This window comes from Thunnus thynnus, chromosome 19 (genome assembly GCF_963924715.1).
Source record: "Thunnus thynnus chromosome 19, fThuThy2.1, whole genome shotgun sequence".
In the NCBI taxonomy this organism is placed as follows: Eukaryota; Metazoa; Chordata; class Actinopteri; order Scombriformes; family Scombridae; genus Thunnus; species Thunnus thynnus.
This window is the reverse complement of record NC_089535.1, coordinates 30,191,760-30,205,799: the sequence shown is the minus strand read 5'-3', so window position 1 is coordinate 30,205,799 and position 14,040 is coordinate 30,191,760. Positions and strand designations below refer to the sequence as shown.

The following is a 14,040-nucleotide window of genomic DNA, read 5'->3' as shown; positions in this document are numbered from 1 at the left end:
AGCTGAGAAAATAAGATTTGAAAAGAATGTTAAAGGCATAAAAATTGGAAGTCAATGAGTCAGTCCTCACTTTGTTATATCAATCAGATTATCACTCAATATGGCTCACTTTCAGGATACAAAGTAAAATGGGGAAAATGTGAGCTATGTCCTCTAAACAAACACTGCAATATCACTTGTGCAAAATACAAAAATTAAATGGAAACCAACAGAGCTAATATATTTAGGATTACGAATTACAACAAATAGCTATCAAACATGTGATATAAATCTCACACAAATCAACAGATTGATGGTCAAACCTTCCCATATCTCTGTGGGGTTGTGTGAACATGGTAAAGATGAATATTCGTCCTACTGTCACTTATACTCTAATGATGTTACCTGTCACAATACAAAAAACCTGGTTTGAACATTTGCATAAAACAATCTCAACCTTTATATGGCATGGTAAAAAGGCCAAATGTTCATAATTAAGGATGTCTAATTCATACAAGAAAGGTGGACTACAGCTACCCAACTTTTTTCACTACTATCTATCCTTTTAGTGAATTATTTGATCCCTCTGTAAGCAAAGATCGGAAATACATAGAAGAAAATATGTCACAAAGCTTATGCATTGACATGAAATGTCTATATGTTATGTAACTATTTCCAAAGGAAATCATGGAATGCCCAATTGAAGTGTCATTTAACATCTTGAAATGATGCTCAAAGATAATTGGAATTAACACAGCTACCTCAATAAATCAACCGCTAAGGCAGGAATGATATATGGAAAACTGTAAGCTGTTCCATTGTACAAAAAACAAGCTAAGGCAATTTAAAATACTTAATAGATTATACTACACCCCATTACAGCTATATAACATGGGCATAAATGATGATAGTAAGTGTATAAAATGTGGTACTGTGGAAGGAACTCTGCTCCATTTGTTGTGGGACTGCAATAAAATTAAAGATCTTTGGTTTGGGATAACAAAGAAAGCAATGAACTACACTAACATAGTCATTCCACTCACACCACAATCACATATATTGGGAGATTTGCCTAACTTCTGCAGAGTATCTTCAAAGAATAAAAATATCTTTCTTTCAGTATGTATGGTCACAAAAAATGTAATCATGAATAACTGGATTGCTTTAAATACAACAACTCAGAAAGAATGGATCACTGAAGGAGAAGAAATGATTAGATTGGAAAAGGTAGCTTTCTGACTACAAAATAATGAGACAGATTACGCTAAAACATGGGCGCCAGTGGAATAGTAATTAATGTCAATATATATATATATATATAAAAAAAAAAAAAAGACCACCATGTTTATTCTATTTCATTTTTAAAAAATTTCATTTCTTTTCTTTTTTTTTATCTAGGCTAATGATTGTTTCCTTCTTTTTCTATTAGTGCTGTTCTACAGTATCAACACTGCATGTTATCTATGCTATAAGATGAAAGTATAGCAATGATGTTTATGACTGATATTGTTTGAGGGGCGCATTGGTATAGGGTTGGTTTAGATTTGTAAATTGGTTGGGAGGGGTTTAGAAATGTTAAGTCTAAGTTGTACGCTGATTTATTGTCAGAAATGTATGACTTTTGTTTTTTTGTTTGTATTTTGTGAATCAATAAAGCATTTAAAAAAAAAACCTGACAGTGGCAGAAATGCACAGTGGGGCTGTCACTTCGCAGCAGGCCCCAAAAAGGTTGTGAAAATAGAGAGTAACATGAATGCATTCAAATAACAGCTGCAACTTTGGAGAAAATATATTTTCCAGGAAAACAGTAACCATAAAAGTAAAACCAAAGCTACACAAGTATGGCTTAAAAACAATAATGTAATATTCTAAAGTGCCAAGTAAGAGCCGAGAATCAGCTTTATTAGACTGGAATTACAATTTGCCTCTCATTCACCAATTCACTCATACATTCAATCTCACTCACACTCACATTCAGATGATGGCAAGCTACAATGCAAAGTGCTGGCCTGTCTATTGGAAAAATTTGGAGTCTAGTTTCTTTTCCAAGGACACTTAGATTACCGGACAGAAGCCAGGGATCAAACTGTCAACCCTGCAATTCGTGGACAACCTGCTCTACCTCCTGAGCCACAGCTGACCATTGTACCCACATGTGAACATAATGCAACTCTACCAAATCCCCCATTAAAACAAGCAAACCCTCTGCACTGACGCAAGAGCAAACAGACATCAGCTGTTTCCAAGGGGAAGACTGAGTTACCAGACTGAAAACAGCATTGTGTTCATTTATTTATTGAATTTTTAACCAAATAAAAAATAAACAAAGACAGATGGTGGTGCATGTAGACGCAGCAACCAGCAGCTCCCTCAAACTTCGCGACAAATTTGTTATTGTTGGTACTTTATTTTGCTGTTACCAATACCAAAGCACATTATACCTATGATAGATCAACACCCATCAACATTGGAAATGGAAACACAGGGATTGAATTAAGTGTGACGGACCTAGAGACGATCACTTCCCATATCATCTACTGTCCAAGCCTTCATGTCCCGGACACACCTAGCCAGATCTGCCAGACTAAATACCATCACAAGCAGTGCAACCATCTCAGGAGGTGGGGGAAGAGAGCTGGGCTAAGAGCTATACTAAGCTAACTCTGACCACCCAACTGCCCACTTTACTTCTGGCCAATGTCTGGTTGCTGAAAAATAAAATGGACAAAATAAGGTTCAAACTGACCCAGTGACAGGAAATCAGAGACTGCTGTGCCCTCATCTTTACAGAGGCCTGGGTCCATCACAGCATACTGGATCAAGCCATTGCACTTGATGAACAGACTGCGTTCCCTGCCTACAGAAGACAAGGATTTACCACTGATTTCATTACTGCTGTTTACATCCCCCAGAAGCAAATTCAAAATGTGCAATGCAAGAACTGTATGATGCCATCAGTAGTTACATGATCAAAAAAATGGACGGTATCCTTATTGTAGCTGGGCATTTTAACCAAACAGACCTCAGAGGTGTTTGACCTAAATTTCACCAGCATGTCCTCACCCCCACCAGGGGAAACAATACCCTGGACCATGTTTACACAAACATTCCTAGCAGCTACAAAGCCCTCCCCTGCCCCCATATTGGACAATGAGACTACATCTCTCAGCTTTTCCTGCCAGCCTACTCCCAACCGATTAGCTTAAGATCTTTGCTCACTTTGATCTCATCTCCTCAACAAAAAGAGAGCTGCCAAATCTGCCCTGCCTCCGGAGGACCAGCCACTCTCACTGTCCACAACAGATATGAGAAAAACCCTGCTGAGGGCGAATGTGAGTAAAGCTGCTAGGTCTGATAACATCACTGGCTGTGTACTGAGAACATGTGCCTACCAGCTAGCTGATGTCATTATTGGCATTTTTAACAGATCACTGTCACAAGAGAGTGTTCTCACCTGATTCAACACAGATGCCATCATCCCTGGGCCTAAAAAGTCTGCAGTGTCAAGTCTTAATGACTACTGCCCTGTGGCATTCACTCCCGTTCTTAAGAAGTGATTTGTGAAACAAGTTCCCTTGCACATCAAAGACAACATCCCAAACAGCCTGCACCCTCACCAGTTTGCATTCTGAGCCAACAGATTCACAGAAAACTGTTCAGATTGGTGGTCACACCTCCTCTACTCTACTGCTAAACACTGGAGCCCCCCAGGGCTGTGTGCTCAGTCCCCTCTTGTTCACCCTGTGAACCCATGACTGTACCTCCCAACATAGAGAAAACTATGTTGTGAAGTGGTGATATGTTGTAGTATGTTGACAAATCTGCAGAAATTATGTAATGCAATCATGTCAACATGGATCTGAATCTGAAAGGAATGTTTCCACCATCTGGTGAAATCCATGACATGAAGAATTGAGGCTGTTTTGAGAGCAATAGAGAACCTGTTCAGCATTAGTATGGTGTTCCTAATTTACAAGCAAAATCCTAATTACCATGAGTTATAAATGTGGACATGTGCTTTGATGGGCGAAGCGATGAATTTTAAGGTGGGTGCATCACCTGAACATTTCATTTTGAAAATTTAAAGAATTCAGCAAAATATTACAAAAGTTACAATATGGCTGCATGTTTTGGGACTAACAGAAAGTGTAAGCAGATAGCCGTTATTTGGTTTAAACATAGAAAACCAATGGTATGGTCCTTACAGTTAGCCTGAAATACAATATTATATTGTTAATCATCTGTCACTGTAATAACACTCTGCAAGTTCAAGTAGAGCTTTGTGCACTGTCAGATTTTTAAAAGGGAGGTATCTTTGAATTTTCCAGACATTGAAGGAAAAGATGAGGAGAGAGGAGGCAGAACTGAGGGGGAAATAAAGGATGCAACAGCCAGGGGGAAAAAATAATGGAGAAACTTAAGATTTTTTCTCTCACAGTAGAGTCCTGCTTAAACAGTAAGGTATACATACTATTTCATATATTTATCTTTAATTGACTTAATGATTTTTTAATGACTTTTTAATTTTTAATGACTAAAAGAATTACAAATATAACTTTAGTGTGATAATGTGATAGATAACACAGATCGCAGATCTTGGGCAAAAAATATAAATAATATAGTAATTTCATAGCACGACAATTCTGCAAAACTGAAGGGGTGTCCAAAAGACAAAAACAAAGGGTTATTTTTCAGCATCAGTGATTACAATAATATAGCATCCTGGACCCACCTTGTCCTTCAGATAGCAGCTTGCTTCTTGGCGGCTTGACTGTAGCTTCAAGCTGATGGAATTTGTGGACTCTGTCCCTCACCAAAACAGGATTCTTCCTTATTTGGAAGGCTAGTCTGGCACTGGGAGAGCCCAGGTCTTTCTCTTGCATTGAGCTATGAATCTGAGTCACCAACTCAGCCTTCACTCTCTTCATCTCGCTGGGGTTGTATTTATGAATGTGAACTATGTCCTTGCTCTCTTGTCCTAGCAGCTTGGACATAAGAGAATAGAGGTCACCTGCACAGACAGACAGAGAAGGACAGGAAAGAATGGAAACAAAGGAAAAGGAAACTAAGCTTTGTGTTACTAAACAGGGCAAATGTAGTTGTATTGTTAGGAAGGCAGATATATTATGTCACTGGGACAGTAAAGTTGAAATGATAAAGTACAATATTTATTGTCTACTACATAGCCAGTAGTGGAAAAGACACTTTTCCTCTACAGAAAAGTGGGTTAGGAGTAGAGATTTGGATAGATTCTGTTGGGACAGTGAAAAGCTGACTCTAGAGAAGGAAAGATGTCAGCCAGCGGGAAACAATAGAAAGAAAAATAGACTAGAATAGAAAGTCATGGAATTAAATCTAGGGCAGTGTATAAGCTATTGTACACACAATAAAACCTGCTATATATACTGTAATCTCTTCCATTTCCCTGCTAAGTTACAGTCAGTCGAAAGGAGACATTAATATTTTTTAAAAGACTCATATGATCTTGTACGATTAAACTCTGACCTACATACACATATTGTGCAGGGCTTGACACTTTTTGAGGCACTTGTCCTTCACACAAGTAAATTTACCTTTCACTTGTCCAGGCACAAAAGTCACTTGTCCAAGTGAAAATGACTGTACTTGACTTTTTTCATTTTGTTTGTAAATGCAGAATGTAGAATTCTGACAAACAAACAGTTGAAAGCATCGAAACAGTGTCAACATACAAAATGATGTCGAGTTTATAATGAGTTTTTAATGTTAAGATGTCAACCACATCAACAGTGTGTTTGTAGTTGCTGTTTACATTCCTCCAGATGAAAATTTAAAAAATGCACTGGAGGAATTGCATGAGGTCATCAGCATTCACATGACAAAACAACCAGATGGTATTTTTATTGTAGCTGGTGATTTTAATCAAACAGACTGTTTTACCTCAATTCCACCAACATGTCCACATCCCCACCAGGGGAAGCAATACCCCGGACCATTTTTATACAAACATTTCTGGTAGCTACAAAGCTCGCCCTCGTTCCCATTTTGGTCTATCAGACCATATTTCCCTGCTTCTCCTGCCTACTTTCAGCTGATAAAAGGGGTCAAACCATCAGTAAAAACTGTTAAAGTGTGGACAGATGAAGCTATAGCAGCTCTACAGGACTGTTTTGAGTGCACAGACTGGCACATGTTCAGAGATGCCGCCACCCAGGAGAACCACATCAATTTTGAGGACAACAGTGACATCATACATCAGCAAATGTGTTGATGATGTGGTGATCACAAAGACAATAAAATCATTCCCCAACCAGAGAGCCTGGATCAATGGAGAGGTGAGGGCTCTATCCAGAGCCAAAAAAGCTGCCTTTTGGTCAGGAAGCTGGCATCAAATGGTAAATGCTAAATGGACTGTACTTGTATAGTGCCTTTCTAGTCTTCCATGCAAGGTCCTTACATGCCCATCAGAGGGAACTTATCATTCACACACATTCATACACTCATGGCACAGCCATCAGGAGCAATTTGGGGTTCAGTATCTTGCCCAAGGACACTTCAACATGTGGACTGGAGGAACCTGGAATCGAACCGCCAATCTTCCGATTAGTGGACGACCTGTACCATCATCCCTGTACCTAAAAAGTCTGCGTCTGTGTCTAGTCTAAATGACTACTGCCCTGTGGCACTCACTTCCATTGTGATGTGCTTTGAAAAACTGGTTCTCAAGCTCAAAGACAACATCCCAGACAGCTTGGACTCTCACCAGTTTGCATACAGAACCAATAGATCCACAGAGGATGCCATCTCCACTGTCCTCCACTCAGTTTTCGCACACCTTGAAAATAACAACACCTACATCAGAATGCTGTTAACTGATTTCCGCTCAGCATTTAATACAATGTCCACCGTGATTGGAAAACTAGGCACTCTGGGCTTGAATACCACACTCAGCAACTGGATATTGGACTTCCTCACAAACAGACCCCAGACAGTTTGGATTGGTGGTCACACTTCTTCCACCCTAGTGCTCAACTACAGAGCCCCCCAGGGTTGTGTGCTCAGCCCCCTCCTATTCACGCTGTACAGCCATGACTGCAACCCCCGACATGGTGAGAACTCTCTTGTGAAGTTTGCGGATGACATCACCGTCATTGGCCGGATATCAAACAACGGTGAGAGTTCGTATTGGGAGGAAATCAACAATCTAGCAGAATGGTGCACAGAGAGCAATCTAGGGGAGACCAGGGACATTTGTAACAATTTTTGCAATTTTCCTGATAAATCAAAAACCATTTACACTGGAACTGTCCATTTGCATTCAATGTGTCAACTAGTGAAACAATGTATTTAAGTGGTTTTATGAAATCTGTACAGGTTGCAAAATTGATTTAAATACACTCCACTGTTACAACTGTTCCTGTACACTGGGACAGTTGTAACACATGCCAGGGACAGTTGTAACATGTCAAAAATATACATAATTAATCAATCAAATACTTGGAACGAAAAAGATTATTTAGCATTCATGTTATTGTGACTATTCACTTCTTTTTTTAAAATAACGAAGGCCTTTTTCACACTACATGACAAAAAGGAGGGGAAGCCATCAAATTATTATGCAAGAAAATTATTTAATGGGTAGAACACACATCCTCAAAAAGGTTTAAACATGAAATCAAAATGGATTAGTTTAAGTCAACATTCAGTACAGGGTCACATGGCAAATGCCATATGATTTGGCCACTTTCCTGACTGTTTTATGCCATCTGAAGCCCTCTCCAGCAAAGGAAGTGGGACTCCCCTGTCTGTCTTCCTCTTTCTGATATTTAGCCTGCTGTAAGCAAACACGTGTTTCCACTATTAGCATGCAACTGATTATTATTAACTTAGCATGTAATTTTATGACATTTTACATTTAATTTGCTATCTATCTATCTATCTATCTATCTATCTATCTATCTATCTATCTATCCATCCATCCATCCATCCATCCATCCATCCATCCATCCATCCAGTTTATGTAAGCCTTTTATAAATAAAATTTGGTTTAGAGACAGTTGTAACAAGGCATTACAACCGTCCCAGTATCACCAGCCATTCTTTCACCTCATGTTAACTAGCTTGACTGCTAGTTTGACACATGTTAGCCATTTCTATTTTTAGCTTACAAAACAGTGATTCTAATAATACTTATTTGGATTCCTAGACATTTGATCTCAGGACAATATCCAAAAAAATACATCTGATGGAAAAGTTAAATTTTTACCTCAAAAAAACACTTTTGCTGGCAACTTTGTCTGGGAGTTTCAAACGTGGCTCCTTTTTTGTAAGCAAGAAGACAATCTGACTGAGCATGTGTAGAATGGGCGTAATCACTGTAGCTTGTTTCTGACTGGTGGAATTCAGGGTGTTACAACCGTCCCATGTTACAACTGTCACTGGTCTCCCCTACTGCTCAATGTTAACAAAACCAAGGAGCCGATTGTTGATTTTATAAAAAAAGGGGGCAAAAACACATACTCCAGTCTACATCAGTGGAGCAGGTGAAAAGTTTTAAGTTGCTGGAACCTCCAACCTCCAAAGAACCTGTCATGGACATCACACATCTCCACCCTTAAGACGGCAAAATTCTCATCTCAAGTTCTTGTTAACTTTTACAGAGGAGCAATAGAAAGCATCCTGACTGGAAACATCACAAAATGGCATGGGATGTGCATGGCCCAAGACAGGATGGCTCTGCCGCGGGTGACTGAAACTGCCCAGAACATCATCAGTACCCATCACTACCAAGCCTCAATGATATCAGTGAGGTGAAGAGTCTGCATAGAGCACAAAGGATACTAAAAGGCGATACCCACCCAAACCACAGCCTGTTCACCCTGCTGCTATCTGGCAAGAGATACAGAAGTATCCGCTGTTGTACCATCCATTTATATAATTTCTGTTTTTGTGAGTAGCACTAAGGGACTACAAACGACATTTCATTGTACAATCTTGTGTTTTAAAATGACAATAAATTAATCTTGAACCTTCTTGAATCAGTTCTTTACTTTCTCCTTGATTTTCTTTCAACACCATTATATCCCACAATTCTTCCTCACTTCTCTCTCCTCTTTCCTGATTCCCTCACTCTGGAAATGTAAAAAGCCTTTCTTTTAAAAATCTGACAGAGCATGAAGAACTTTAACTGGCATGGTGTTAATTACAGTAATTGTGTGTACAGTAATTGGAATACATAAGCAGTAGGGCTGGGTGATTGATTGAATTTTATTTTGAAGTATGATTTTGGCTTCCAACGATTATGAAAACAAGATAATCAAGATAAAACGATTATCATACTTTGTTCCGTTTTGCAATGATGCTCTCGTTTTGTCTTGTGTTATCAGAAATCCACGCACCCTTTTCTGTTACAGCGGTGCGCTTTCAACTCTCCCTAAAAGCTCAAACTCACTCTCACTGCGAATCCACATAGTAAGCGAGATGTGAGCAGCTCATAAATGCGCTCTATCCATTCAATATACACCAACTCCAACCTACGTTCAGCGTCTCTTTCCACAGAACTGGCCGTCTGTCAGCCGCAGCTCCAGGGGAGCTGAGAGGACAGCAGCCGGACAAACTGCTTTCACCAGGCTGACTGACAGCAGAAATTTACTGAACCGAAATAGTTTTCATGTCGGCTCCACAGGAAGAAATCAATAGTGTTTGTATTTACTGCATCATTGATTTTATTTCCACGCCCACCATAACAAGTGAGGGGAATCTGCCTGTGGTGAAACAGGCAGCTCACAGACAGACTGGGAGCCTTGATCAATCAACATAAATACAATTAATAAGTTCAAAACACATATACAGCGGAATATTTGTGTGATTTATACAGCTGTCTGTGCAGATTACGCTTCACTAAATGTGACAGAAATAGACTGGGAGCTTAAAGAAGGCGAGGGGTCTTTGTGAGATGCATGTCACTCGCACATGACTCGGAGTCTGCGTGGATTGATACATTTCATAAAATGGAAGCATTTCTGTTCCATGAGTCAGTGAGTGATCGTGTTAAATAATCATGATCTCAATATTAACCAAAATAATCGTGATTATGATTTTTGCCATAATTGAGCAGCCTTTATAAGCAGTCAAGCTAACCAAACTATCAAGCTACAATAACATTACTGTAATGTAAAGCAGCAGCCCAAACCAAGCCTGACCCCAATGCCGACTCAAGTGAAATCACTTCAGGCAATATATCAGCTTTCACACCGCTCCCTCTGGAGCAACAAAAAGCTTTATACAACCTTTTTCACATATGCAGTAGTACTCTACAACACCCGGAAACAAGCTGATACGGGAAAAACGGTGGAGTACCTCTTTATCAATTGTGTTGTCTCTCTCTGGTAGAGATGCAAAAAGACAGCATACATATTTGTATTTGTAAGGCCTAGATGTGCAACACAGCTCAGCAAGAATAACAAAAGAACTGCTCCACTTGAAAAGCTGCTTTTGTTATGCAAATTTGAAAAATGTCTATTCCAGTCAAAATCTTTGACTATCAATTAACCCCCTGTAGGCTTAAAATGGTGAGTGCGGATGAAGAGCAGAAAAATGGATGTGTCCACTGGAATGGTTTGAGAAGTTCTAGTTTTCAAAACTTATACTTTATTACACTTGGTGATAAACTGGTAAAAATTGGAATGTTTTGTTGCATGAACATGATTTAATGCTGACTACAACTGGCAAGGCTCATGACTTTAAGGGCCCTATCTTACGCCAGGTGCAGAGCGGCGCTAAGCGCAGCTTTGCTATTTTAAGACCGACGCAGTTGTCATTTTCCCATCCAGCGCCCACGTTGTTAAAATAGCAATGGCACTTGCGCCCATGGGTGTGTCAGTCTTAAAGTAAGGTGTGGTCAGGCGCATTGTTGGCGCATTGCTATCTTGAGGAAGCAGAGAGCTATTGACCAACAAAAAACTGGTCTAAAGTCAATGGCGCAGTGTTTCTATGTTATTTTAAGGGCGCATTATCAAAATACGCCTACAAAACACCCATGCACTCTGCTTGTTACACACACGTCCTGTGTGCAGCAGCGCACAAACATGCAAAAGATAACAAATAAAAGGATTACAATGTGAAAGATTATTATTATGTATATTAATATATTTAAAAAAATACATGTCATAATGTTTAGTTTGTTTACTATTTATCAGAATTAACTAATTGCAGTAATTGATGGATTAAATTGTTTAATTATTTGACCAAATCATGGCAATACACATAGGTATTTAAACAGCAGAAAACAATGGATCAAACACAGATCGAATTTCCTGCTACATTAATACATGATAACATGAGGAACACATGAGGAAATAAATGAGGTGAAAACAATGATTAAACTAGAGAAGGAAATAAATCTGCCCATCTTCTAGCTTCTGCCAGCAGCAGGATCAGCACCTTGGAGAGCTGATCAAGTCCTGATAACTGTGTTAATGATTCTTTACATGATTAAAATTAATGATTTAATTTTTGAACAATATTTAACAAATATTCTTTAACATTTTTGAGAGTACAGTAATCAGTTTTCCATACTTTCAGCAGTTAAAACCCTGCTGATTTGACCTGTTACTCCATTACTGAACAAAACGATTTTAAAGAAACCAAAGCTGTAATTTAAGAGAATAAACCTTTTCAAAAATCAAACGATGATTAATTGGCAACAAATTAATGAACAGGACCTTAATCTGGTGGTCTGGGGCTGACCACGGGAGGGTCCGGGAGCAGCAGTGTGCTCGTTATGGATCGTGCGCTTTCACTTTGCACACAAGCAGATCCGTTTCCTCTGCAGAGAAGCGCTCCTTCTTACTACTTGGCAAATGCACCGTCATAATAACAGTCTGCCAAGGTGCAAGTGCACCTTGCTCTTAAAGGGAATGGGAGATGACACTGTGATTGGTTTATTGCATGTTACACCGAAAACACACCCATGATTAATTAGGAGACTATGGACAACCCCTTTGAACCATGCGCCTGCTGCAGCGACAATTTTTCCGCTGTTAAAATAGCAAAAGTGGATTTGGACACACCCTCAATGCAATTGCGCCACGCGCTTCAGACCATGCGCTTCAGATCGTTAAAATAGGGCCCTAAGAATAATGTATCTTTTTTTATAAGTTTTATTGGCTGTATTTTTATATATTTCAATATTATCTATGTTATCTCGATGCCATTTTTTTGTATTTGTGTTGCAATTTCTAATTATGATATTAATGTAAACTTCCAGTGAAATTTGCTGTTTTAATTCCACTATTATGGTGGACTGCAAAAATGTGAACATATTCAGCGCAGGTGTAAACAGCCTTAATGAACTTGTGAACATTGAAACATCATATGTCAATTTTTGTATGGATTTGTGCATCCCCACTAAAAAGATCCTAACATGATAACAAATCCTTGTTCACAAAAACTATATACAACAGAGAGAAGTCTGCTGTGATTACTGGGGCAGGGAATAATACAACTGGACACCCTCACTCTTTTCCTAAGGGTAAGGCCAGATATATCTGAAGGAAGCTGTTTTCAGTTGTTTGTATCCATAGTCAAGTTATTTCACTCACTACCAATAGCTAATGAGGTGAGGGATGAATTAAGAACAATGCCCTCAGACTCAGGTCACTCACAACAGTCCAATGTAATGCTGTTTCTGTTGATACTGTACCTGCTCTGTCTAAAGCCCTTTTCAGACATGAAATATTTAACATTCCTGGCTTCAAGCTGTTAAAAGTCACAAGTCGCCCCCTACCTCACTCTCAGCATGTTGTCTCTCTAACAACACGCTAAGAGTCAGAGGTTGGCAGAGTCCATCCCAATCACAGCATGCCCAGTTTTAGCATCTAAAATTCCTCCCATATAATAACAGAGAGGATGGCCGCATGCACCTGACTTCGCTGATATGAGAAGACGGAGCGGAGGAACAGCCTGAAGCTACAGGTTAACTGACATTAACTAAAGTAACTATAATTATACCAATGTTAGCTGACTAGTAACAGCAATAACAATGACTATTCCATAGCCTATTTGCTATTTGGATTGTGTCGCGCAAATAATTGTAGGTAAGTAGTTGAATAGTTAAAATAAAATTGTGCCATAAATGTGTCTAATTTTCACTGTAGGTAAACATAATGCCAAGACTGACATTGAGGACAATTTTGAAGTTGAACTGGAGATGCAAAGTGGCAAAAAAGCGAGACAAGACCACAACGGTGCAGATGAGGTACGGGATTACTCTCAGACATCCCACATTCCCACAACTGAAAACCCACTGGAGTTGTAGGCACGCAACGAGGACCGTTTCCGCCGTCTACCCAAGCTTTCTAAAAGCTGCTTGTTATTTCAGCCACCAGTACCCCAAGCGAACGGATTTTTTCCCTGGCGGGGAACGTGGTCACCCGACTGCAGTCAAGCCTGAATCTCTCTCACCTTGATACCTTAGTCTTTCTCAATACTAACCAAAAAGAATGCAGGGTGGGTATCATAAGTGAGCAGGACAATGACAGCATGTGTTATTGCCCAACATACTAGTATTATTTTTGTTGCAGTGTTTAATATACGTAATGTTATATATCGTGCTAAATACAGGCTATCATTTGTGTGTTCACGTTCGTCGTCACAACAACCTAGAGGCCAGTGGAAACCCGTGCCCAAGGCGGCCAGACTCTCTTGATGACAAATGGTTATTTTGTTAGTAACCAAATTACTATTTATTCTCTTTTTATGTGTATAACTTTCTGCATTACAAAATACAATTTTCAGTGTTACCTAGGACTCCTCTCTCCACGTCTTTCTTACATAACAACTATACAACTACTATCATCATGGAAAACTTAGAAATTAGTAAAAATCAGTATTCATGAAACCCCTAATGGAAAGTATTTAGGCATTTTATTCTGCCTGGCATCAGGTTTATACCAAGATAGATTATTTCTGTGGGGGGGGGGAAGAGGTTTTCTGTCGCTAGATGCACCTGATTTATAAAGAACCCACTGCAGCTGTGAGAATGAATAGACTTATCTCCCCATAGTTCCATAGTTTAGACTA

At 39.3% G+C, this 14,040-nt stretch overlaps 1 protein-coding gene across 4 annotated transcripts in view; it reads right to left on the bottom strand.

Annotated features, from left to right (window-relative positions):
* pam (peptidylglycine alpha-amidating monooxygenase) overlaps positions 1-14,040 on the bottom strand; it is a 129,820-nt gene that overhangs the window by 38,678 nt on the left and 77,102 nt on the right. For 3 of the 4 annotated variants that reach the window (XM_067573898.1, XM_067573899.1, XM_067573900.1), the window contains exon 16: positions 4,712-4,990. The exons of the other annotated variant lie outside the window; for it this stretch is intronic. In XM_067573898.1, the coding sequence (XP_067429999.1) occupies positions 4,712-4,990 (279 nt within the window). The remainder of the gene's footprint in view (positions 1-4,711; positions 4,991-14,040) is intronic. 4 annotated transcript variants of the gene reach the window in all.